The following is a 26,242-nucleotide window of genomic DNA, read 5'->3' as shown; positions in this document are numbered from 1 at the left end:
GTTCTCGAAGGACCCGCCTGTGGAACCCCTGAGGTACCTCCAAGGCAGGAGGATGTGGGAGTGGGGTGGGGGGAGCCTCAAAACATGTGTGCACGTCAACCCATGGTTCCCTCACTGTCTGAGGACGTATATGCAGCAGGAAGGAGCCCCAGTGCCTGTTCTGGCTCAGTCCTTTCTTTAGGCTCACTAAGACTACCCTCATTCCCACAGAGGCTCACTGGCCTGCCAGGGGTACCCAGAGGTGTCTCGGCCCCCATGCTGTCTCTCCCATGAGCCCAGTCCATCTCTTACTTTGCAAGCCACGCGGTGAGGGCACAGTTTCCCAAAACCCAGGGGGGGCTGAATCCGTCGGAGCAGGGTCACCACATCCAGGTGTTTGATGCGTCCCCTGGAAGAGGCAGGAGAGGAGGAAAGGTCAGGGGGAAGGCCTAGGCCAGCAGCCCAGGACGCCCGTGCCCAAGGGTGGGGTCTCCTGTGGGAGGAACTCTCCACAGCTGGACCCTAGTGATCAAACTGGTGCCGAGCTGTAGAACTGGGTGGTAAAACTCCAAAAACAATCTACACGTTTAGATTTCTAAGGAGCAATTTTCCATCAGTGCTATATTTCAGTAGGCAATGAAAGGTGGAAGGGATTTTAGCAGGCAATGAAATTCTCAGTATTTATTGCTGCTTTTATCAACCAACCATCTGACCATCTCACACTTTCCTGAGAGTCAACCAAACATGATGGAGTGTGGCAGGGATACAGCCATGCTCTGCCCAGCCCAGAAGTCCTGACTCAAGTACATACTGGTTGCTGCAACACCAGGACCGCCTGCCTGTTCAGCGGAAAATAGCTGACGTGGTCTTGACTCAGCCTAAGGCCTCCTATTGCTGGCCCTTGACCCTTGGCCCTGGCGTCCTGTGCAGGTCAGGATTTGCAGTGGGTCTGCCCAGTGCTAACCCGTCTCGACCCTCTTTCCCACATGTGGGCTGGGGGCTTGGGTTTCCCCCTGGGCACTCACTTGGCTTCAGGGTCATACTCTGCCCAGATTCTCTTAAATTCATCCAGGTGGTGGGGACCCAGGATGGACCAGTCCCTCGTCAGGTAGTCAAAGTTGTCCATGATGACGGCCACGAAGAGGTTGATGATCTGCAGAGGATGGGCGCGGAGAGCTGCCTCAGTGGCCCTTCCTGCACGTGGGGCTGTCAGGGCCACGTGCTCGGAGGCCAGCTTTCCTGAAAGGCCAGCCACATGGCACCATGGAAACACTGGCCCCCGGGACATGGCTCTCTTGACTGAGGACCTGACCACCTCCCCTCGGTGATGTGGCGTGAACCCCACTGTGGGCTGGCAGCTTCCCCTCACACCCAGCTGCCTGGCGGGGCTGCCAAGGACAGGGGACACTGTCCACCACCCTTCCCTCGCTCCTCATCAAAGTGCCAGAGATGCTGAAGTGGCCTCCTGTCCTCGGGGAGGAAGGCAGGAACCAAGAATGGGCGAGAAGGGTATGGCTGAGCTCACCCGGCCCAGCTCCTGCCCCCCCCAGCGTGTTGGACTGTTCCGGAGATGCGGCCTTGCCAGCCCAGCTGGGACCGCACGCCCAGCACCTGAGGCTGCCGGCCCCACCCCGCTCACCAGGAAGGCGCAGAGCATGTAGAAGCTGATGAAGTAGAACACGGCAAAGCTGCTGCCGCAGGGCGTCTCCCCCTCCGTGCTGTTGCCCGGCTCTGACTCGGGGGCGCACTTCTTGCCGGGCATGCAGGCCAGCATGATGTCCTGCCAGGCCTCCCCGGTGGCGCACCTGCGGGAGACCAGGCCCAGAGCGGCTCACACAGCCCTCCTCCCGGGGGAACCACTAAACTGGGTCTGGGGCTTCTCAGTCCCCCAGCGCTGGAGTATCCACAGAACATGAAGACATACAACACTGTCTGCACACCTGAAAGGTTTATGGGAAAGGGAACAGATCGCATCTTTTCTGAAAAGTCCCTCTTTCTGCAATCCCTGCTAAGTGTTGAGATTAGCCATCTGGATGCATTTTAGTTCTGGTTCAGTCACCCTGTGTGGCGGGTGCTCTGCACTCCATTAAAGCCCAAGTGATAAGGCTTTTCCTTCCTGTGCTCTCACCAGGGAGCCTGCAGCCACCACGCAGGGCCTTTGTGGGAGCTGGCTTCCAGGTGGACTCGCCAGTGGACAGCAGGTGGGTCCTCCCGATGCCTGACCCTGCTTGTTATCCAAGCGTCCATCTGATTCAGGCTCTGGCATTAGGCAGGAGAGACACCACTGCTCTACAAATGTGCCAGCTCTTTCCTCAGCTTCACTGGGGCGTGACTGACAAACCAGACTGTGAGCTGGAGTACAGATCACAACGATCTGGTGTGCGTGCCCATCAGAAAGGGCTTCTCCCACCTAATAACACACCCATCCCCTCGCAGGTTTATCTTTTATTTTTGGTGAGAACATTTAAGTTCTACTGTCTTAGCAAGTTTCAGTGATGCGATCCGAGTCATCAACTACAGTCACCATTTTACAGGTTGGACCTTAGACCTCACTCATCTGACAGCTGAGAGTTTGTGCCTTTTACTAGCCCCTCCCCCATCCCTCCACTCCCCCCACTCCGCCCCTCCATTCCTTTCTCTATTCTGAGTTTAGATGTGTCAACTCTTGGTATTAGTGAATTTTAAAAAATATCGTTCATGTGATGGGTGTGAAGTAAAAATTTACTGCTGTTTTAATTTGGTTTTAAAATGATGAGAAATTTTATTTCATCTGCTGAAACGGCAGGTGTTTGCCGTCTGCCTCCTGGTTATCTGTCTTTCTGTTCATTTGTGGCAGCTTCATACATTCTTTATATGAATCCTCTGTCAGTTACACACTTCGCAAGCAATGTCTTCCATTCTGTGGTTATTCCCAGATCCACTAATGGTGTATTATAAAGAATAGAAGTCTTTAATTTCAGTGTGGTCAAATTGTTATTTTTCTTTAGTTTTTTGCTTTTTTGCATCTTGTCTGAAAAATTCTGCTGTATTCTAGGTTGTAAAAATATTCTTCTATATGTTCTAGAAGGTCCAAAATTTTGCTTTTCATAATAATTTCATAATAACCCTTACTATGAAATTTATTTTGGGGTTCCATAGGAGATAGAAATATGCTTTATCTTCTTCTGTCCAGGTAACCAAATTAAAAAAAAATTAACGTATTTATTATTGGTTGTGCTGGGAGAAAGTGAAAAGCAAGGGAATTCCAGAAAACATCTACTTCTGCTTCACTGACTACGCTAAAGCCTTTGACTGTGTGGATCACAACAAACTGGAAAATTCTTAAAGAGATGGGAATACCAGACCACCTTACCTGCCTCCTGAGAAACTTGTATGCAGGGCAAGAAGCAACAGTTGGAAACAGACATGGAACAATGGACTGGTTACAAATTGGGAAAGGAGTATGTCAAGTGTGTATATTGTCACCCTGCTTATTTAACTTATATGCAGACTGTATCAAGTGAAATGCCGGGCTGGATGAATCACAAGCTGGAATCAAGATTTCCGGGAGAAACATCAACAACCTCAGATGTGCAGGTGATACCACTCTAACGACAGAAAGCCAAGAGGAACTAAAGAGCCTCTCAATGAGGGTGAAAGAGGAGCGAGAAAAAGCTGGTTTAAAACTCAACATTGAAAAAACTAAGATCATGGCATCTGGTTCCATCACTTCATGACAAACAGAAGGGGAAAAGTGGAAGCAGTGACAAGATTTTATTTTCTTCAGCTCCAAAATCACTGCAGATGGTGACTGCAGCCATGAAATTAAAAGATGCTTGCTCCTTGAAAGAAAAGCTATGACAAACCTAGACAGCACATTAAAAAGCAGAGAGATTACTTTGCCAAGAAAGGTCCATATAGTCAAAGCTGTTATGCTTTTTCCAGTAGTCATGTATGGATGTCAGAGTTGGACCATAAAGAAGGCTTAGTGCCGAATAAGTGATGCTTTTGAACTTTGGTGTCGGAGAAGACTCTTGAGAGTCCCGTGGATAGCAAGGAGATCAAACCAGTCAATCCTAAAGGAAATCAGTCCTGAATATTCACTGGAACGACTGATGCTGAAGCTGAAACTCCAATACTTTGGCCACCTGATGCAAAGAACTGACTAATTGGAAAAGACCCTGATGCTGAGAAAGATTGAGGGCAAGAGGAGAGGGGGAGGGCAGAGGATGAGATGGTGGGATGCCATCACCGACTCAATGGATAGGAGTTTGAGCAAACTCTGGGAGATGGTGAAGGACAGGGAAGCCTGACGTGCTGCAGTTCATGGGGTCGCAAAGAATCGGACATGACTGAGCGACTGAACGACAACAATGATTTTGACTAAGTACCTCCTGTAAGTGGAATTGTACAGGAAACCTGGCCTTTTATGACTTGTTTCACTGAGCATCATGGCCTCAAGGTTCGTCTTTGTCATAGCAGGAGTCAGAACTTCCTTCCTTTTTAAGGCTGGATCACGTTCCACTGTTGTAACCACATTGTGCTCATCCATTTTTCTCTCAAAGGACCTGCAGTTGCTGACATGCTGTAGCTACTGTGAATGCTGCTGCCATGAAGATAAGGGTGTAGGTATCTCTTTGATACCCTGCTCTTGATTTTTTAGGTATTAGTATATACTCACAAGTGGAATTGCTGGGTCATACAGAATTTTTAATCTATTTTTGATATTTTGAGGAGCCATCATACTGTTCCTCCACAGTGGCTGTTGTCATTTTACATTCTCACTAGTATCGCACAGATGTTCCAATGTCTCCACCCCCTCAGCAGGACTTGTCCTCTCATAGTAGCCATCCTGGTAGGGTGCGGTGGTGTCTCACTGTAGTTTTAATTTGCATATCTCTGATGATTCGTGATGTTGAACATTTTTCATGTGCTCATTGGTCATTCACATATCTTCTTTGGAGCAATACTCAACTTCTCTGCTCATTTTTAAGTTGGACTGTTTCTCGTTGTCTTCGGCAGGCATTTAATTCTGTTTCCTCTCGAATTCTTACCCTTTGGTTTACTTTTCTCATCTTATTGCATGGGATAAAACTTGTAGTATCGTGTTGAGACAGTGATGGTGTATGAGCTCATCTGTTATATTTATGATTAGCTACTGCCTGATATGGATGGAATGTTTGTGTCCCCTCAGAATTCACATGTTGCAGCCCCAAACATCAGTGTGACAGTGCTGGCAGGCACTTAGGTTTAGAACAGGGCATTGGGCTGGGGGTGTGTCATGAGAGCAGCATCTTTATAATAGGAAAGAGACGTGCTCTCCTCTCTCCCCACGGAGCGGGGAGACAGGGATCAGGACATTGTCTGCAGCCCAGGAAGAGGTTCCCACCAGGATGGGAATCATTGGTAACCCTGACCTTGAACTTCCAGCCTCCAGAAATGTGAGGAAAAAACACCTGCTGTTTGTATCTCTCCATCTGTCCGTGGCATTTGTTATGGCAGGATGCCCAGACAAGAACATTATCTGTACATGAAAGAGGTTGTCTTCCTTTTTAAAATATTTATTTATTTGGCTGCATTGGGCCTTGGCTGTCAGAAAACCCACCTGAAGAGGAGCAGCACAGCCTGGGGGAAGGTCTGGAAGTTGTTGTTCCTGTTGATCTCTGTCGTGTCATTCAGGGCGATTTTCCCAAACACCTGGCAGGGTAGAGGATGGGATCAGTGAGCCATGGACACAGTGGTCGTGGTTCCTACCCAGCATCCAATGGTCTTTTCAGGGGTCACAGCTGACCCTGGACAGACTGGCTCATAAGCTGAACAAAGTCCCCTTTGGGACCCAGAGGGCCTCATGGGGGCAGGCACCTGCTGCCTTGTCCAGCCCCCATCCCAGCCCCCCACTTTGGGCAAACATTCAAGAATAGCACCCCCAGCCCTCGGGAGGGGCCCTGGGAGAGCCGGTAGAGGCAGAGACCGCGACTCTGTGTCCGCGCAGGGGCAAGGCTCACTGGCCTTCCTCTTTCTCTTTTGGCTGCAGATTCTTGACAACATTTTCTTTTCTCTTAAAAGAAAACTTCATTGAGGAATAATTAACAATTCATTGTGTAACTTGGGGGAGTTTCTCCCTATAGAGAGTGGAACCCAGGCTGGGGGCCACGGGGAGAGAGGGTCTCTTAGCTGTGCACCCACAGGACACCATGGGGGTGGGAGGAGGAGTGACACTTCTGGTGACCTCTTTGACCCCAGAAGGGGGGCATCAGGGGAAGTGGGCTGGGGGCCAGGAGCCCGTCTTACCTGCATCCCGATCACGGCGTAGATGAAAAACAGCATCACGATCAGGAGGGCCACATAGGGTAGGGCCTGTGGGACGTGCAAGTGTGAGGCCGGTGGCAGGACCCCTCCCTGCGGCAGTATTTCCGCAGCCACCAGTTGCTGCCAGGCTCAGGGGGCACTTCCAGAAGCCCCATGGATGTTTTGGGTACTGAGGGGAGCCTGAGTCTGGTTTTGACCCCACCCCTCCCCATGGTTTCAGGCACCTGAGATCTGGGGCAAGGGACCCAAAAAACTGGGCTGAGCTCGAGACAGCATGATGCTCCCTCGGCAGAAACAATCTAGAGTGAGCACAACACCCTCCCACCACCCACCTGTCCTCATGCAGCCGGAGGGCCGGGGGGATACCCACTAGTCCCCACCACAGCTGTAAGCTGTTCCCCAGGTGAAGCAAAGGCAGGACCAAGGGGCCCTAAACAAGACAAGACCCTAGCTCAAGCCTGCTTCCTGGGCGGGCTTAACCTCTCTGAGCCTCAGTGTCCTTACCTGAGAAATGAGAGGAGGAGTAGTGACCTCAGGGATTTGGGGGTCTGGCTGACTTAAGGCTCACAAAATGCTCAGGAAGCACTGGCCTGTGGCTGGTCCCTGCATCTTACTTGCTCAGTGTCCCTGCCTCCTCCTGGGAAGGCCTTGGGCTTGCAGAGCATGGACAGAGCCCACACACCTCCAGATGGTGCCTCAGGCCCGTGGAGTGTCCGTCCACCTTCAGGCCTGCTTCCCAGCCCAGAAACTGTTGGGGGTGGGTGAGTTTGTGAGGCCTGCAGTCACCCGTGGCTCTTGGACGCTGGGGTAGGCCCAGGCCTGACCCCCACTGAGACCACTCAGATCCCTGGAGCAGATGGCTGGGAGGGAGTGGGGAGGCACCTGTACTGGTGGGTGGGGTGGAGTGTCCCGACAGCCCAGCCTCTTCCTCTGGCTGCAACTTCAGTCCTACACATTTGGGTCAGGACCCACCCCGATCCTGTCCCTGGGCCCCTCCACACTGGGGATCTCTGTCTCAGGAAACCTGCAGTCAGGAGTTTCAGGTACAGGGGTCCCTACGCCAGCACCTTCAGGAAGTTCGGGGACCTAACAACTGTGCTTCTTCCAACCTCAGACGTGTACGAGACTCGTTAGAGAGGACAGGGCCAGGGAGGAAGTGACTCTTGGGAGCAGAGATCAACCCTGCAGTTGGCAGCCCTGAGGCCCCTTGGGGACACCAGGTCCTAGGGGGTCTGGTGAAGTCTGTACGCGGGTGTGATGAGCAGACCCTGCTGGACCGCCTCTGGGAGGGGGTGACTGCCCCATGCTGATGACGCCTAAGCTGGGAGCACCGTCCGGGAGGACCTGGGGTGGGGTGGGCAGGGCTGGCTACCTGGAAGGACTTGATGAAGGTCCACAGCAGTGTCCGGATGCCCTCCCCGCGGCTCAGAAGCTTGACCAGACGCATGACCCGGAAGAGGCGGAAGAAGGTGATGGAGATGCGAGAGTTCTCCTCCGCGTTCTGGGGCCGTTAACATAGCAGTTACCAGGCGGGTTGGCGGGCGAGGCTGCTCGGCACGGCCCGGCGTGGGGGTAGAGGCGAGCGGGGTGGTGGGCTGCACTAGACTCTCAGGCGCCCAGGGGTGGGTGGGCCAGCCCCTGGCCTTGGCAGCGCCCAGCAGTGCCCTGGCCCCGATCGTCTTCCCCAGCACCCCTAATCTTCCCCACCTCCTTGGGTGGGGGGTGATTCTGTAGGAATTCCATCTGCTTTGAGATCTAGGCTGAGAACCACCCCAGGGGCCCCAGCCTCCCTCCTGCCCGGCCTGGCTCAGGATCCTTCATTCCCAGTGGGACCGGCTCTCTGCCAGGTGGCACTGGGGTCCTGGTGGACGGGTGGGCTGCCCACGGAGGGGTCTTGCTCTCTGGCTGCCCAGACTCGGCACTCTAGGTGTCATCTCCCCCACTTTCCACGGCCCCCCCGCCTAGGCTGCGGGCCGCCCCAAGGTGTCGGTGCTGGGACCAGGCCTGGCTGCCCCCCTGCTGCCCTCCACCCACCTTGGGCCTGGTTTTTAGGCTGCAGACATGAAGGGTGGGGGGCACGGGCTGGGTGGGCCAGGGCAGCAAGAGTGAGCCCTGGATGAGTCCGGCCTGGGTGTGAGGGGACCAAGGGGCCCTGTTCAGGGTGTCCTGGAGGGGGCGGGGGCCAGGGCCGGCAGGCACCTGGCCAGGTCTAGGGACAAGACCGGCTGCCCTGTCACCGTCTGCCTCCAGACCTCAGGGCACTCAGCACAGACAGATCCCTGACCCCCCCACCCACATGGGACAGAGAGCTGGGGGTGCTGGCCCCGGGAGCTGGCTGGCTCCGAGCCCTAGTACAGCCCCCAGCCCTGTGGCACCGGGAGAGAAGGGACCTTTGGGCTTCCTGTTACTGTTCCTGCCTCAAGGCCCCTGCTTGGAGGCGTCTCTGGGTTGTTGCTGGGCCCTGTGTGGCCCCCGCTTCTCAACTCCCAGCGCCTTTGGCTTTACTTCTAACTGTCTCCAGGTCAGATCGGGCCTGATAACACCCATGAAAATCCCACCAGCTCGAGAGCCCTCATGTCCCCTGTGTCTAACCCTGCAGCTGCTCCAGGGGCCTCCCCTTTCACCTCGAACACAATAGGATACCCCCAAGGGGCAGGTTTTTGCATGTACCAGCACACCCTGCTCCACCGCGGGAGAGGCACACCTGCCCTTCTCTTTCTGAACCAAAGCTGCTCTCCAGGCAGGGCTGGGGCTGGGAGGAGCTGGCAGCAGGCCGCCCCCGCCCCCCACCAACCAACACAGGAGACCACCTGCCTGTGTGGTTTGAAGTCTTTGATGCCCTTCCTCTTTGCATTTCTATCATCTGTGTACCTACTTGAAGTTCTACCTTCTCTCCTTAAAAGGAGATTGTGCCCACCAGAGGAAGGTGCAGAAGAGGCTCAGGGCTTTGTAACTCAGCCGTCGGCCCCCCGCAACGCTTGGGAGGAGAGGAAGAAGAAAGCACCAACTCACATGGAGCCTCAGCTGTGAGGCGAGTTTGGGAAGTGGGTGCCGCAGGGGCGTCAACATCTGACTTGTTAAACAGCCAAACTCGAGCTTGCAGCCTGAGTAGTCCTGGGCGCCCAGCGCTGCAGGTGCCCAACGCTCTACTGACCAGGTGAGGGGGCAGGACGCCCTGGGTCAGCTCTTCCAGCCATGGCATGGGCTTTGTCAGGGAATGCCACCCTGGGTCTTGCCTCATCTGCTCACTTTGGGGCCTGGGGAATCAATCCACACTCCAGTCCTTCTACAAACTCACAATAGTTCCACGTATGAAGTCTCACTGCAGCCTCTTGGAGACAGCTGTTTCAAGGTGACTTCAAGGTCACTCAAAGTGGCTGCTCTCTCACTTTAGCCAAAGACTCCTGCAGCAGGAGTGGCAGACCACCATACGGCCTGCTTCAGGGACACAGGCGTGTGGCTCAGTTCTAATGCCTCTATAGGTAAGGATCCCACCTTAACCTCTCGCTGGGGCCTTGATCAGAGATCCCAGGAGCTGGTGATCAGGAGGGACCCATTGCCTCTCCACCTCTACTACATCACCTCTCCACCTCCACTACATCACCTCTCCTACCTCTTTCCCAGGGGCCTCGCCATGGCACGGGCTGGTGTCCTGTGCAAGCCCCACATCAGATTAAGGTTGGAGATGCAAACAAGCAGGGTCCTAGGATGTTTAACAGGAACTGGCCCTCCGGTCTGCTTCTCTCCCAGTGGCTTTTCAGATGGTCAAGGTCACAGTGAACTGCCACCCACAGGAAAGCTCACGGACGAAACATCACACCAACAGCACTGACAGCTCGCAAACCAGGCAGGCAAGGCGCATGGCGGACAAGGGTGGGTGACATGCATCGGGGCTGGGCTCCAAGACGCCGGGGGTTGGGGGGGCAGTGGGGACGTTGGGGGGGGGGGTCACAGAAGCTGAGAGCGTGGTCTGGAGGCTCGGTCTTACCATAAAGGGAGAGCATTGGGTATGTTCAGCTGGCTTTAAAGAAAGGCAGACAGAGATAAGCTGTAATGAGTCTCCCACGAAGAGGCCCGCGTTCCAGGTCTCGGCAACACAGGAGCAACCCAGTGGCAGCAGAGGGCAGGAGGGCCAGGCGCGGGGCCCAGGCCTGGCAGGCGCGGGGCGTGACCGCCACCAGCTCCCACCCAGCCAGGCTCTCGGGTGTCCTGCCCAGAACCATTTCTGGTGGCAGACTGACTAATTCACACTCGTTATCGCTTAGGTCTTCTGGATTTTGAAGGTGGATTTTGTGTGTTTTTAATCAGCCCTGTGTCCTGAGACAGCCTCCAGGGGCTGGCACTGCACACACTTACTCAGCACTGCCAGCTGAAGCTGAAAGGCCTTGCCTGTGCCCCAGCCGATTTTGGCCCACAGGTATTTGAGCAATGGAGCCCCGGGGCGGTGACCCTCCAGGTTCTGGGGAGGACCGAGGTTTGGGTACCCCCTGTGCGGTAGGGCCAGCCTTCGAGCTGAGGTTCCTGGTCCCCGGGTGTGGATCGTGGTCACAGGCATGAGATAACGAGTGTGGATTTGGTTTTTAAATTTGAAAGCCCTGCACACAATTGAGGACATTAGTGTTAATGCCCTGGGAAGCTGGCCTCACAGGTCTGGCCGGGGACTTGTTCGGGGGCCAGGGACTGGCTGCAGGTGAGCATTCCCGGCAGCCCAGAGCTGCACCCGGGGAAGCACCCTGCCCTTTGGCCCCTGGACAGTCCTGGCGCCCAGAGCCGCCGACTCCACCTTCACTCCACTTCCACAGCCGCCCTCCACTGTCAGAGGGTTGCTCCTGTGTTTAGTTCTCAAGGTACAAACATGGACAACGTATAATAGGGCTTCTGAAGTACGGAATTGTGCACAACCAGACATTTGCTCGCAGGCTGAAAATTCTTCTTTGGTAATAGATTTCTCAGCAAATTCCTTTTTTCCCAAAGCAAGATGGGAGGTGTCCTTTTTGTGGACTGGTGGGGACACAGGGTGAGCGACGGGAGGAGGAGGGAAGAGAGAGGACGCCTCTCTGGTCACTTATGGACCATGGTCAAGAGCCGTCCCTGCTCCCTGAGAGGCACTGACTGCCAGGTCCACCCATGTGCCTGGAGGGGGCGGGTGTCTAGGACGTGGCCAGCAGGCCAGGACAGAACACGGAGACGACACAGACACACATGCACACACATGCACGCAGGAAGCTTCTGGCTGGTCAGGGGCCTGTGCTTTGCATGAACACCTAGGAGCTCCGTGTTTCAGGGGTTCTGTGGGCAAGGGGCACAAGGCCTCCATACACACTTAGGGCTGGGGCTTTGGCTATTGTTTCCATCTAGGACGTGCCCTGAAAACAACCAGAGCTGCCCATACTCCTAACATCCTGGGTAGAAGCTTGAAGTCTTCTGGTCAACCCCATCCTGAATGGGACCAGAAGGGCTGACTCAGAGGGCCCACTTGGGTCACCTGGCCCAGCCCAATGAGCCTTGGCCAAGACAGAACTAAAACTACTTATTTTATTTCTTAAACATTCAGTATTCTTCCTTTGGGATTTTAATGTTTTTTTAAGCGTAACTTTTTTGTTCTTTATTTGCCTGTGCTGCCTAGAACGTGGGACCTTAGTTTCCTGACTAGGGATCAGATCCGTGTCCCCTGCAGGACTCTGGGGGCTGAACTGGTGAGCCCTGTTTGTGCTGGCAGTCATGCAGGGAGTGGTTGGAGCCTCAGGAGCCTCACTGTTGTTCATTTGCAGCTGGACGGCCCGCCATGTGCTGTTACCTGCAGAACTCACACTACATGGGGCTGATTGCAAGATCATCAGGATTGTTCTATCTTCCTTGGGAGGAATAGTCATTCAAGCAGACAACCAACAAGAGGAGTTCATGGAAGATAAATGAACAGAGTCAGCTTGTCAGGAACATTCACAACAACACAAAGTCCCGTATGTGGGCAGTGTGGGGTGGGGGAGACAGATACACAGAGACAGAGATGGACACAGTGAGCCTGAAAGGTGGAGAAGTAATAGACTCAAGGAAACAAATAAGCAGAAGCAAGAAGTGACATGAGAGAGTGAGTGCTTTGGGGGCGTGGTCAGTGTTTTGGGGCCAGAGATCGGTCCCCTTACTTCCTCCATGAGCTCAGGGAATAGTCGAGGTCCCTCTGCTGTGGATGGTCTTTGGCTGAGCGGGCTGCTGGGGACTAGCATCACCCACTGACTGGAGGGCTGGCCGTGTGGCCCAACAGGGCTGTGCCCTGCCTGCTTCCTTTTGTCCAGTCCTGATTTAGGGCAAAGGAGGGGAGTTGTGGGGCTTCCCTGGTAGCACTAGTGATAAAGCATCCACCTGCCAATGAAGGAGACCTAAGAGATGCCGGTTTGATCTCTAGGTCGGGAAGATCCCCTGGAGGAAGAAATGGCTACCCACTCCGGTATTCTTGCCTGGAGGACCCCATGGACAGGGGAGCCTGGTGGGCTACAGTCCATGGGGTCGCAGAGTCGGACACGACTGAAGTTACAGAGCATGCATGCACGGGGGTTGTACGTGGAAAGAAAAACTAAGAATGGGGCAGGAGAGGGAAGGACATGAGATGGGGAACACATGTACACCCATGGCTGATTCATGTCAACGTATGGCAAAACTCACTACAATGTTGTAAAGTAATTAGCCTCCAATTAAAATGATTTTTAAAAAAAGGAAATGAGAAGATGACCGAAAGGGAAAGGGTCTTGGTCAGAAGGCTCACTTGGCCAGAGGGAGCGGGTCCCCACTGGGTCCCGGCTGTTGGGATGTCGGACAGCTAACATGACCAGGCTGAGAACCCCCTCCAGGGGCCTCTCGACTCAGGCCTGCGGGAAGGATCTTCCTCCAGGTCTCGGCTTTGGGACACTCTCTGCCCCTACCCTGGAGGCCTCATCAACTTGCTGCCCAGCACATGGATCTCGTCCTGCAGGTGGAGGCTGGGCTCAGGAAGCGGCTCCCTGTGTCCGACTGGACTGCGGCCTGTCGGGGCCCCGCTCACGGCTGGCAAGCAGGGCTCTGCTCAACCTCTCGGGGCCAGCTTCACTTACAAGTGGAGGAGCAAGTGCCCTTCGGGACAGTGGGAGGCCAAGGTCCATCTTCTCACTAGGGGTCCTGCTCCTGAAGGCCTCACGTCCATGCTCAAGGCACTTCTCTAGGTCCAGCCTCACTTCCGTTCTTTTAAAGGCAGTGTTACTTCCGGGCAGGCAGCTTCCTGAGTCCATACCGCCCTCTGTGACCAGTGTTTTGGGAATAAGGCGCCTTGGTGGCTTGTTGGGGGCATTGGGTGGGGGTGGTGCTGAGGAGGGGAGGGGCTCCAAGGGGCTCCAGGAGCTGGGGTGGGGGGCAGGGGCGGCACAGGAAGGTGGCAAGGATCATGGCTCTCTCCTAGGCTTGGCCCGAGACCACCAGTCTGATTTAATTGACCTCAGAAGCAACCCAGGCCAGGCAGACCACTGCCATCTGGACAGTGACGTCTGTTCTGGCCCCTCGGCCTTGGTGGGGGCAGGGAAGCTGGGCGGGGAGCCAGGCGTGGGCTGCGGGTTGGGTGGAGGGAGGGAGGCTCTGATTCAGCCCAAGGGGGTGGACGTGCAGAAGATGTTTTGACTCAGGACGTGGCCAAAGTGGGAGCCAGGGAGGGCAGTTGTTGGAAGCCAGGCCCATGGGTCTGTGGTTAAAAGACCGCTGGTTCCAGGAGCCAGGTGGGTAGCGCCCACCTGGGGCCCCAACGTGCATCCTGGAAGCTCCGAGCCGAGTCCTGTCCCATTCATGTCCCCTCCGCCCACTTTCTCCCCCTGTCTAGGAGGCAGTGTGTGTGTGTGGGGAGCTCCATATTTGCTGTGCCCTTTGGCCTCCAAGCCCCACTGGCCCACAGTCTGGGCGTCCAAGCATCCCCACATGAGGGTTCTGACTTCATGGCCCCTGATCTCCACATGTGGACCTGCCAGGAGGTGTCCAGCCCCCAGGCGAGTTGTTGCTCTTGGTCACGTGGCTTCCTTGTTCCTACAGGTGACTAAGGACACTTGTGTTCCTGATGAAGGACCTGGGCCTCCCAACACTTCCTGTCAGCAGGGGAGGGAGGTTGGGGGTGCTGGCTGAATCCCCGGAAGCTTCCACGGATTACCTTCTGGAAAAAGAATTCCAGACTTGAGGGACAGAGGAGGAGGAGGTGCCGTGTTGGGAGGGGCCAGGCAGCTGGGCCACAGACACGGACAGCTGGGGCCCGGGGCCTCCTCCGGTCACATCGTGGGGTCCAAGGCATCTCCCAGAGCAAGGGGGTTGTCCTGAGCCAGAGTCCTCATGCCTGGATGGCTGTGTCCCCCTTCCAAATGGTGGAGCGGCTTCATCCTTGATTCCTGTGCACAGCAAACGGGTCCCTGGACCATGGACACCTCTTCCTAAAGGTGCCAAAATCTCCCCTTCATGCTCAGGTGAAGCCCCAAATCTGGCGCTCTCCCTGACCTCCCACCCTGATCGTCCTGCCCAGGGACCCTCAGGGGCGTCGCCTCACTTCTCTCAGGCATTTGTTGCTCCTGTTCAGTCAACTCAGTCGTGTCTGACTCTTTGCGACCTCATGGACTGCAGCACGCCAGACTTCTCTGTCCTTCACCATCTCCCAGAGCTTGCTCACACTCGTGTCCATTGAGTTGGTGATGCCATCCAATCATCTCATCCTCTGTCGTCCCCTTTTCCTCCTGCCCTCAATCTTCCCCAGTATCAGTGTTTTTCCCAGTGAGGTGGATCAGGTGGTCAAAGCTTGAGCTTCAGCATCAGTCCTTCCAATGAATATTCAGGGTTGATTTCCTTTAGGATTGACTAGTTTGATCTTGCTGTCCAAGGGGCTCTCAAGTTTTCTCCAGCACCACAATTTGAAAGCATTAATTCTTCAGCGTTCAGTCTTCTTTAGGTTCCAACTCTCACATCTATACATAACTACTGGAAAAATCATAGCTTTGACTATACGCACCTTTGTCCGTAAAGTGATGTCTCTGCTTTTTAATACCCTGTCTAGGTTTGTCATAGCTTTTCTTCCAACTAGCAGTGTATTTTAATTTCTTTCAAGTTTTAGGTATTTGCTTTGTTTAGATTCACCTCTTCACTACAGCTCATCTTCAGAGAACAGCACCTGTCTTCTCCACTCCCCACCTTCTGATCCCCTCACTTGGTACTTCTCATCTTTCACATACTGTTGACCTGGCTTTCTGCACCTGATCATCTCTTGGCCCTAGGACGTTGGCTCTTAAGGGTGGGCTTTTGTTTGGTCCACGATGGATCCCAAGTGCCCGGCACACAGAAAGCAATGATGGTTCCTAGGAAGCCCACCTCCCTAGGGGGCACCAGAGCCCAGCAGAGGCGGGAGGACAATACTGTTGAAGAGAAGGGGGTGAATCTGAACCTGGGGAGTATCTAGAGGGATGAAGACAGCATCTTGTCATTTCGGGAAAGAGAGTCAAAGATGAGGAGTTACAGGTGGAGAGCCTCCAGAAATCCTAAGGCTGGAATGGAACGTTCATCCGAGAAGGGAGGTCTGGTGAAGAAAGGAGGACTAGAAAACTCAAGGGGGGTGGGTGGAGCTGGAGCAGTACCCAGGAAAGTCCTGGCGCTGAGTTCTTTCCTTCCCCACAGAGTGCCAGGCCCCAAGCTGCTGGCGGCAGGAGGCAGAACCTGCAGTAGAGGGCCCTGCTTGGGAATGAAGTGCTGCTGCTCCTGTAACTGGACCCCATGATCCTGGCTGCCATCTGGGTGCAGAGTCATGTCTCTGCTTATGGGCCAGGCTCGTCTGGCTTGAGTTACAGGCAGTGGTCAGTGAGCTTGCCTTGATCTGGCCACACCCATTAACCAAGAGTCCAGTGTCTCTGGGAACAAGGGCTGTGAGTCTGTGATTGGCAGGTGTGTGGGCAGGAAGCTTGGAAAGAATGTCCCTGGCTTGGTGCCATGATCTCTCCCCTTCAACAGTGCTCTCCAATGTATGCCGGTCTCTACATGAATGCTCTTAGCTGAGCTTCAAACCCTGGCAGTAATACCACGCTCCCCAAACCGTGGAGAAGCTGCGTTAGGACTCTAGCACTTGGTCTGACCTGCGTCCAGCCCTCTCCTCTGGCCCCTGCCTGGGGTGACAAGGTGTGTCTCCTAACTGCATGCGTGGGAGGGAAGGGAAACAGTGGGGGCTGCATGGAGGGTCTCCACCCCCGTTTTGCTCTCCATCACAGGCGCTGTCCCCGTTCTATCTCCGGACCACCCTCCCCATGACTTCTGACAGACTCCTCCATCTATGGAGTGAGAAGCATCTCCACGTGGGTGAAGGGAGCCTGGGAGGAGCTGAGGGGCTTCCAGCCGGAAGGGGCACTGGCCTGTAACTTTTTGTTTCGAAAATAAAAAGCCTCCTATGGGTCTTTAGGATATAAATCATGGAACATATGAGCTGAGCCAATCCTGGCCAGCAGGAGGCCACGCACGAGAAGGGGATGTGAGATTCACATGTTAACAAAGGGCACTACGGACTGGACAGACAGCAGCGCTAGCCCCAGGTGTGGAGAGCCAGCCACCCTGGGAGGGCACTGGGAAAGGCACTGACGGGCTATAGCCTCACCTATGCTCAACCTCACCTGTGCCCCAGCCTCACCCGTGCTCACCGTCGCCTGTGCTCACCCTCGCCTGTGCTCACCCTTGCCTGTGCCCCAGCCTCGCCTGTGCTCACCCTCACCTGTGCCCCAGCCTCACCTGTGCTCACCCTCACCTGTGCCCCAGCCTCACCTGTGCTCACCCTCACCTGTGCCCCAGCCTCACCTGTGCTCACCCTCCCCTGTGCCCCAGCCTCACCTGTGCTCACCCTCATTTGGCACCCTCGCCTGTGCTCACCCTCGCCTGTGCCCCAGCCTCACCTGTGCTCACCCTCATTTGGCACCCTCGCCTGTGCTCACCCTCACCTGTGCCCCAGCCTCACCTGTGCTCACCCTCATTTGGCACCCTCACCTGTGCTCACCCTCGCCCGTGCTCACCCTCACCTGTGCTCACCCTCACCTGTGCTCACCCTCGCCCGTGCTCACCCTCGCCTGTGCTCACCCTCCCCTGTGCCCCAACCTCACCCGTGCTCACCCTCGCCCGTGCTCACCCTCACCTGTGCTCACCCTCATTTGGCACCGTCGCCTGTGCTCACCCTCCCCTGTGCCCCAGCCTCACCTGTGCTCACCCTCATTTGGCACCCTCACCTGTGCTCACCCTCGCCCGTGCTCACCCTCGCCTGTGCTCACCATCGCCTGTGCCCCAACCTCACCTGTGCTCACCCTCCCCTGTGCCCCAGCCTCACCTGTGCTCACCCTCATTTGGCACCCTCACCTGTGCTCACCCTCGCCCGTGCTCACCCTCGCCTGTGCTCACCATCGCCTGTGCCCCAACCTCACCTGTGCTCACCCTCCCCTGTGCCCCAGCCTCACCTGTGCTCACCCTCATTTGGCACCCTCGCCTGTGCTCACCCTCGCCTGTGCCCCAGCCTCACCTGTGCTCACCCTCATTTGGCACCGTCGCCTGTGCTCACCCTCCCCTGTGCCCCAGCCTCACCTGTGCTCACCCTCATTTGGCACCCTCACCTGTGCTCACCCTCGCCCGTGCTCACCCTCGCCTGTGCTCACCATCGCCTGTGCCCCAACCTCACCTGTGCTCACCCTCCCCTGTGCCCCAGCCTCACCTGTGCTCACCCTCATTTGGCACCCTCACCTGTGCTCACCCTCGCCTGTGCTCACCCTCCCCTGTGCCCCAACCTCACCCGTGCTCACCCTCGCCCGTGCTCACCCTCACCCGTGCTCACCCTCGCCCGTGCTCACCCTCACCCGTGCTCACCCTCGCCCGTGCTCACCCTCGCCCGTGCTCACCCTCGCCTGTGCCCCAACCTCACCCGTGCTCACCCTCGCCCGTGCTCACCCTCACCCGTGCTCACCCTCACCTGTGCTCACCCTCGCCCGTGCTCACCCTCGCCCGTGCTCACCCTCGCCTGTGCTCACCCTCGCCTGTGCCCCAACCTCACCCGTGCTCACCCTCGCCCGTGCTCACCCTCACCCGTGCTCACCCTCGCCCGTGCTCACCCTCACCTGTGCTCACCCTCGCCCGTGCTCACCCTCGCCCGTGCTCACCCTCACCCGTGCTCACCCTCGCCCGTGCTCACCCTCACCTGTGCTCACCCTCGCCCGTGCTCACCCTCCCCTGTGCCCCACCCTCGCCTGTGCTCACCCTCGCCTGTGCCCCAACCTCACCCGTGCTCACCCTCGCCCGTGCTCACCCTCACCTGTGCTCACCCTCGCCCGTGCTCACCCTCGCCCGTGCTCACCCTCACCTGTGCTCACCCTTGCCTGTGCCCCAACCTCACCCGTGCTCACCCTCGCCCGTGCTCACCCTCACCCGTGCTCACCCTCGCCCGTGCTCACCCTCGCCCGTGCTCACCTTCACCTGTGCTCACCCTCACCTGTGCCCCAACCTCACCCGTGCTCACCCTCGCCCGTGCTCACCCTCACCCGTGCTCACCCTCGCCCGTGCTCACCCTCGCCCGTGCTCACCCTCGCCTGTGCCCCAACCTCACCCGTGCTCACCCTCGCCCGTGCTCACCCTCGCCTGTGCCCCAACCTCACCCGTGCTCACCCTCGCCCGTGCTCACCCTCGCCCGTGCTCACCCTCGCCTGTGCTCACCCTCACCCGTGCTCACCCTCGCCTGTGCTCACCCTCGCCTGTGCCCCAACCTCACCCGTGCTCACCCTCGCCTGTGCCCCAACCTCACCTGTGCTCACCCTCGCCCGTGCTCACCCTCGCCCGTGCTCACCCTCGCCTGTGCCCCAACCTCGCCTGTGCCCCACCCTCGCCTGTGCCCCACCCTCGCCTGTGCCCCAACCTCGCCTGTGCTCACCCTCGCCTGTGATCACCCTCCCCTGTGCCCCAGCCTCACCTGTGCTCACCCTCACCCGTGCTCACCCTCGCCTGTGCTCACCCTCGCCTGTGCCCCAGCCTCGCCTGTGCTCACCCTCCCCTGTGCCCCAGCCTCACCTGTGCTCACCCTCGCCTGTGCCCCACCCTCGCCTGTGCTCACCCTCGCCTGTGTGGTACCTTTCCCTACGCCCTGTCTTCCCCTGTGTCCTGCCCTCAGCTATGCCACACCCTCGCCTGTGCCCTGACCAGTGGGGATGATCACCCTTGACTGTTAGGCTCATGGGGGATGGACTCCAGAGCTGGAGTCCATGGCAAATTGTAAATGGAAACCGTTGTACAGATGGAGGTTCTGCATGTGATGCCAATCGCCAGTCCTGGGGTTCTGCACCACCCCAACCGCCTATTTTTGGGGTAGCAATTTTATATTCGGGAAATGTTTCCTTTGTCTTTGCTTTTTGTTCAAAAACAGCAGTCAGTTCAGTCACTCAGTCGTGTCTGACTCTTTGTGACCCCATGGACTGCAGCACATCAGGCTTCCCTGTCCTTCACTATTTCCCTGAGTTTGCTCAAACTCATGTCCATTGAGTCGGTGATGCCATCCAACCATCTCTTCCACTGTTGTCCCCTTTTCCTTCGGTGTTCAATCTTATCCAGCACCAGAGTCTTTTCCAATGAGTCAGTTCTTCACATTAGGTGGCCAAGTATTGGAGCTTCAGTTTTAGCATCAGTCCTTCCAATGAATATTCAGGACTGATTTCCTTTAGGACTGACTGGTTTGATCTCCTTCTTGTCCAGGGACTCTCAAGATTCTTCCTCAGCACCACAGTTCGAAAGCATCAATTCTTCCACGCTCAGCTTTTTTTACAGTCCAACTTTCACTTGCATACATGACTACCAGAAAAACCATAGATTTGACTAGACAGACCTTTGTCAGTAAAGTAGTCTTTGCTTTTTAATATGCTGTCTAGGTCTGTCATAGCTTTTCTTCCAAGGAGCAAGCATCTTTTAATTTCACGGCTGCAGTCACCATCTGCAGTGATTTTGGAGGAAATAAAGTCTCTCACTCCTTCCATTGTTTCCCCATCTATTTGCCATGAAGTGATGGGACTGGATGCCATGATCCTAAGTTTTTTGAATGTTGAATTTTAAGCCACTTTTTTCACTCTCCTCTTTCACTTCGATCAAGAGGCTTTTTAGTTCTTCTTTGCTTTCTGCCATAAAGGTGTTGTCATCTATACATTGAGGTTATTGATATTTCTCCTGGCAATCTTGATTCCAGCTTGTCCTTCATCCAGCCCAGCATTTCAGATGATATAAGTTAAATAAGCAAGATGACAATATGCAGCCTTGACATACTCCTTTCCCAATTTGGAACCAGTCCATTGTTCCACATTCAATTCTAACTGCTGCTTCTTGATCTGCATACACATTTCTTAGGAGGCAGGTCAGGTGGTCTGGTATTCCCATCTCTTTAAGAATGTTCCACAGTTTGTTGTGATCCACACAATCAAAGGCTTTGGTGTAGTCAGTGAAGCAGATGTTTTTCTGGAATTCTCTTGCTTTTTCTATGATCCAACGGATGTCGGCAATTTCATCTCTGGTTTCCCTGCCTTTTCTAAATCCAGCTTGAACATTTGGAAATTCTCAGTTCATGTACTGTTGAAGCCTCACTTGGAGAATTTTGAGCATTACTTTGCTAGCATGTGAGATGAGTGCAATTGTGTGGTAGTTTGAGTGTTCTCTGGCATTGCCTTTCTTTGGGATTGGAATGAAAACTCACCTTTTCCAGTCTTGTGGCCACTGCTGAGTTTTCCAAGTTTGCTGGCATATTGAGTGCAGGACTTTAACAGCATCATATTTTAAGATTTGAAATAGTTCAGCTGGAATTCCATGACCTCCACTAGCTTTGTTTGTAGTGATGCTTCCTAAGGACCACTGACTTGGTACTCCATGATGTCTGGTTCTAGGTGAGTGATCACACCATCATGGTTATCTGGGTCATGAAGATCTTTTTTGCATAGTTCTTCTGTGTATTCTTATCACCTCTTCTTAATATCTTCAGCTTCTGTTAAGTGCATACTGTTTCTGTCCTTTATTGTGCCCATCTTTGCATGAAATGCTCCTTTGGTAGCTCTAATTTTCTTGAACAGATCTCTAGTCTTCCCCATTCTATTGTTTTCCTCTAGTTCTTTGCATTGATCACTTAGGAAGGCTTTTTTTCTCTCCTCGCTAGTTTTTGGAATTCTGCATTCAGATGGATATATCTTTCCTGTTCTCTTTTTCCTTTCATTTTTGTGTGTGTAAATGCATGTGCACAGAAAAAAACAGCAGGCTGAGTGATGACGTGGGCCTGGCCACAGTGGCCTTCTGGCCTAACCCCAGAAGACCCTGGGACTGGGTGTGTCTTGTGCACCCAGGGGTTTGTCTGCTGTTACCTTCCTGCCCCTGGTTCTTGCACAGACCCTCACAGAGATCCCTCCTCCAGAGGCAGGCCCACTCTGACCTTCCCTCATCTCCCCCAAGAGGGCCCCTTGGTCTGAGCATGGGCCCCGGTCAGGGATATGAATGTGCAGGAATCCGAGAGCCCCTGGGGTACAACCTGGGGCCACAGGGAGGTGTGGAGAGTGGTGCGAGGGAGAAGCAGCCTCGGTTGCGGGGAGCTCAGTTTCCTTGTGCTCCAATGATTTACCGGGTAAGGTCAAGGGAGTTCGTGTGCATGGCAGTTTACACACACACACACACACACACACACACATCACAAGACAAAGACGACCCCAGGGGATCCCTGAGACAGAGGGGCAACCAAATCTGAGCAATGGGTCAAGCAGGAAGGGGTGAGGTTGACAGTAGGACGTTAACGGCCTCCTCCCAGCATCCATCCCCTGGAAGGGGCAGAGAGGCTTCTGATGCGGAATCAGGACAAGAAGTAATGTCAGTTCAATGACTGGCAGCCAGCTTTGGGGTGGAGGGGCGGGTAACGACTAGGGTAGAGGGGCTGACGGTCGTGGGGGGTTTCTGACACCTTAGATCAGAACCCTTCAGCATCTGCTCTGAGCTGTCACTCAATGGTTCAGTGCATCAACATTTGTGCAGACATTATCAAGTCTCTTAACCAATGAAAAACCATGACAAGGAACTAAACCACACATGTTAAAAGACCAGCCGCAAGAGGGCTTGCCTACAGATAGAGAGAGAAGGTTGAGCATGCTGGGGACAGACGAGCGTGTGCAGGGGTTGAAGACTGTCTAGGAGGGGCCGCTCCCAGGAGCAGGTGCAGGAGGCTCTGGAGCCAGGCTGGGGGGTGGGCCAGGGAGAGCCAGGCAGGGGCAAGGCTGGTCCTCAGGGCAGGTTCATGTGGGGCCAGGTGCTCCACAGTAAGCAGAAGGGGGTTGGTGGTGGGTAAGAGCCCTCTCCAGAGAAGAGGCATACAAGTTGCTCTCCCAGCGAGGGGCCCTTCCAGCATGAATACGGGGTGGGGTGGGCTGAGAGGGCTGGCCAAGTGGGAGCCTCTGCCCGCCCGGGGTTCCTTGGAAGAGACCTTTCCTGGATGCTGGAGCAGGAAGGGGCTGGGTCCCTGCCCTGGCAGCTGCCCAGGGGTTGTAAACAGCCTTCCATCGTCTTACTCCGGGCTCTCGGGGCTGCGTCCTCCTAGACAGTGTGCATCATGCCAGGCTGATTATAAAGAGGAGAGGAAAGGATGCAGGAGTCAAAACTCAGAAGGAGAGGAGGGCCTAACTCGTTCCAAATGTTAAAAAGAGAATAAAGAAATTTCAAAATAAAGCAACAAGAAAAAAATCCTTTAAACCAATTTAAACAAACAAATGAGAATAACGAAGTGGAAATGAGCTGGGAGGAGGAGAGGAGGCGAAGGAGAGCGATGGGGGTGAGCGTGAGGCAGGCACGGCGTCACAGGGCGGGACGCCGGTACTTACGTTTACCTCGGTGATGGCTATATCAACAATGCTACCCACAACAATCAAGGCGTCAAATGTGTTCCATGCATCACAGAAATAGTGCTGCATGGGCAGAGGAGCCGAGGGAGGGAGGGAGAGAAAAACCAGCGACAAAGGAAACAAAACAAAAGGAAGAGGAAAATGAAAACAAAACAAAACAAAGCATGAAAGAAAGGAGAGAAGAGAAAAAAATGAGAAAAGAAAGAGGTTATGTGGGCATACTGGACCCCTTACCACTCCACAGTTCTGGAGGTGCATACCTGCACCTGTTGCTCACGGAGCCTGACAAAAGTGGGTTAGTTGGGGGCCGGATGGGCGTCCGGGAGGAGCGGGAAGCCTTTGCCCGGCCCGGCGGAGTGGGGACAGTGGGGGGCTCACGTCCCCCAGGACGGCGGCAGGTGCGAGAGAAAGCATGACTGGAGCGGGTAAAACAGGAAACCAAAAAATAAACCGAAGGAGGTGAAGAGAGAGGGGGGCACGGAGGCGTCCTGGGCAGAGTCATACTCACATTCGTCTCACTGAGAATGACGTCAATTACGCTGCCAATTACGATCAGGAAGTCAAAGACATTCCAGGGGTCACTAAAGTAGCCCTACACGGGGCGGCAGGACGGGAGTGAAAAGGAAGGTTAGACAGACAGGCACAGAGCCCGCGGGGCCGCCGGCGCTGCTGCAGTCCGAGCCCAGGAGGGGCGGCCGGCCCACCCCACACCTGCCTTCCCGGGTGCCCCTCCTCAGACCCGGCCCCTGGCCACCCTTCCTGCGTCCCCAGCACCCCCCAGGCCTCCGACTTGTCCGAGGGCTGCCTGCAGGGATGGAGGGGACACGGGGCAGGGCCCTTGAGGCATGATTTGGTAATCACAAGCAGCATCGGTGTGGTCCAGGTGGGTGGCCAGGCCCTTGGGCTCGGTGATGACTCAGGTGAAGCTCGCGATGACGAGGGGACCACGTCATCAGAGCAGCATCTACAACCAGGTCACCCTCCTGCCAGCTCCGGACCGGCATTAGCCCTGGATTTGCCTCTGTCCAGAGGCTTTCCTCACTTCAAGGGGACGGAGGCTGGGTCAGGCCCGAAGCCTGAAAGTGTGTGTGTGGGGGGCCTGGACTGCGTCTCCGAAGGCCTTTCCCTAGCATCATCACTGTGACCAGCATCCTGCTGAGACACCCTGAGAGAACAGGGCTCTCACAGCCTTTCCTGCAGGCAGGGTGGGGGCCTGGGACAAAGGCCTCCTGGGAGGAGCACACGGGCCATGATGCCTGGGTGCCCGGCAGGGAGCAGGGTGCTGAACCCACCCCCTTGTCCTGCACATGTGGATTTTGCCTGTTTTACACTGTATTTTGGGAAGGGAACAGACGCATGTTTTTGAAACATTTCTGGAAGCATATGGATGACTGTTTCCATTTCCGTGAGTAGTGCTGGGTGGGCAGACTCTCTGCAAAGACAGGACGGGTCTCTCAGAGTGGAGGGTTCAGGGAGTGATGCTCCGGGACACACGGATGCACACTCGTGGTTCAGGAGCCGGGGAGCTGGGTGGCCGCTCTCCCGGGGGGTGGAGTGGGGAGGTTCAGCACCAGGGGAACATGTCTACTTTAAGAGAGGACATCTGCCCCTTTGGTCCTTCCAGGGAAGCCCCCACCTCTAAGCGTCTCCGAGGCCCCTCTCCCCAGCCCTCCTGGGGGTGGCCAACTCTCCCTTTGTGTTCCTGACTCTTAGAAGCCAGGCGTCTTCTGTTCTCCCATTTCTCCCAGCTCTATCCTGCTCCCCGACACCCCACTTCCCAACCGTGCACACTTTCAGCTGGGTCACAAGACATGCTGTCCAGGCCGTTACTCTCAGTGTGGAGGTCAGGTCACAGGGCCTTCTCAGTTCCCAAGCATTTCTGCCCATGTAAGCAGAAATGCCACCTCTGGACAACCGGCAGGGAGTAGAGGTTGACTTAGGGCATGGGGGAAGTGAGGGTCACTTGGAACCCTGGCCATCTCGTCAGCTTCCTCGAGTGTTTCTCTGAATATCACAGGGCCCCTGGGGCAGAGAGAGACTTGCTCTCCCATTGGAGTTGTGAGCATGAAAGAACCCTTCCCGGGTGCTCACAGGGCATTTCAGACACATGGGGAGCGCCGGTTTTGAGGGCAGGGGACAGAGCAAGGACCCCAAACGAATGACAAATGTGCATCTGTTCAACACCAGTTTTGGAAATCACTGGGGAGCTATCTCCAGGGGGGAAAATGGTTTCAGGAGGGAAGGGGTAGGGGGTTCAGGCAGAGAGAGGATGGAAGCAGGAACTAGAGAAGAGTCCAGGACGTCCTGCATCCAGCCTAGAAAACCCAGCAACAGAGCGTTATTGGGGTCAAGGGGAGGAGGAGAGAGGGTGGCGGGCGTCTTGCTCGCAGGGAAGGCTGGAGTCTCCGGTTCACCAGAGGGACCTGGAACAGACAGGTGGGTCACCTGGGTCCGCGGTGCGGCTGAGGGGAGAGACAAGGGAGGAAGGCAGGCAGAAGCGGTGGACAGGAGGTTAACAGCAGGCGAGCACGGGGCAGGAGCCAGGCCCTGGGACCCTGCAACCCGCCCCCACTAAAGCATCGCCTGTCACCCCTGCTCTCTGGTTGAAGAGTGATCAGGCCGCCCCCCTTGAAGGCTCCCTCTGCTCATGCCCTCGCCCTCTGCAGGCTGTGCTGCTGGGGCCTGCAGTGGACCTCTCTGACCTGCAGGTTCAGGGCCTCCACTGGCCGCAGAGCCCACCAGTTCCCGACCAGAGGAGGTTTACACATGGCCCGAGTGGGGTGGAGGTGACAGGGTTCCTTTAAGATGCCAGCTCCTTCTGACCCGTCCACCCCCCATTCTATCAATCTTCCAAGCTGGACCATGGACACGGCTTGATTCAGCTGTCAGCCCCTCCTCCCACCCATTCCACACCCACCCCAGAAACAGCTGACACCCTCCAGGAGGTCAGTGGTTGCCAGGACACACCTGCCAATCCCCAGGTGGACAGGACCTGTTTGCTGGAAATCTCGGGTGACACAGGTTTGCGGGGTGATGCAGGAAGCAGACTGGGAAGATACCACAGACTTTCAGGAAGT

The 26,242-nt window shown here is 55.6% G+C and overlaps 1 protein-coding gene across 8 annotated transcripts in view; it reads right to left on the bottom strand.

Annotated features, from left to right (window-relative positions):
- Positions 1-26,242, bottom strand: part of CACNA1C (calcium voltage-gated channel subunit alpha1 C) — a 390,058-nt gene that overhangs the window by 19,834 nt on the left and 343,982 nt on the right. For 2 of the 8 annotated variants that reach the window (XM_065943172.1, XM_065943180.1), the window contains exons 30-38: positions 23,674-23,757; positions 23,145-23,228; positions 10,256-10,288; positions 7,640-7,768; positions 6,250-6,315; positions 5,564-5,655; positions 1,619-1,784; positions 1,005-1,132; positions 292-388 (exon numbers count right to left, since the gene is read on the bottom strand). In XM_065943172.1, coding sequence (XP_065799244.1) covers positions 292-388; positions 1,005-1,132; positions 1,619-1,784; positions 5,564-5,655; positions 6,250-6,315; positions 7,640-7,768; positions 10,256-10,288; positions 23,145-23,228; positions 23,674-23,757 — 879 coding nt within the window. The remainder of the gene's footprint in view (positions 1-291; positions 389-1,004; positions 1,133-1,618; positions 1,785-5,563; positions 5,656-6,249; positions 6,316-7,639; positions 7,769-10,255; positions 10,289-23,144; positions 23,229-23,673; positions 23,758-26,242) is intronic. The other 6 variants (XM_065943187.1, XM_065943201.1, XM_065943196.1 and 3 more) reach the window with 6 other exon arrangements.

Source organism: Muntiacus reevesi, chromosome 1 (assembly GCF_963930625.1).
Source record: "Muntiacus reevesi chromosome 1, mMunRee1.1, whole genome shotgun sequence".
NCBI classification, from domain to species: domain Eukaryota; kingdom Metazoa; phylum Chordata; class Mammalia; order Artiodactyla; family Cervidae; genus Muntiacus; species Muntiacus reevesi.
The sequence above is the reverse complement of the archived record's forward strand: the minus strand, read 5'-3'. Positions and strand labels throughout refer to the sequence as shown.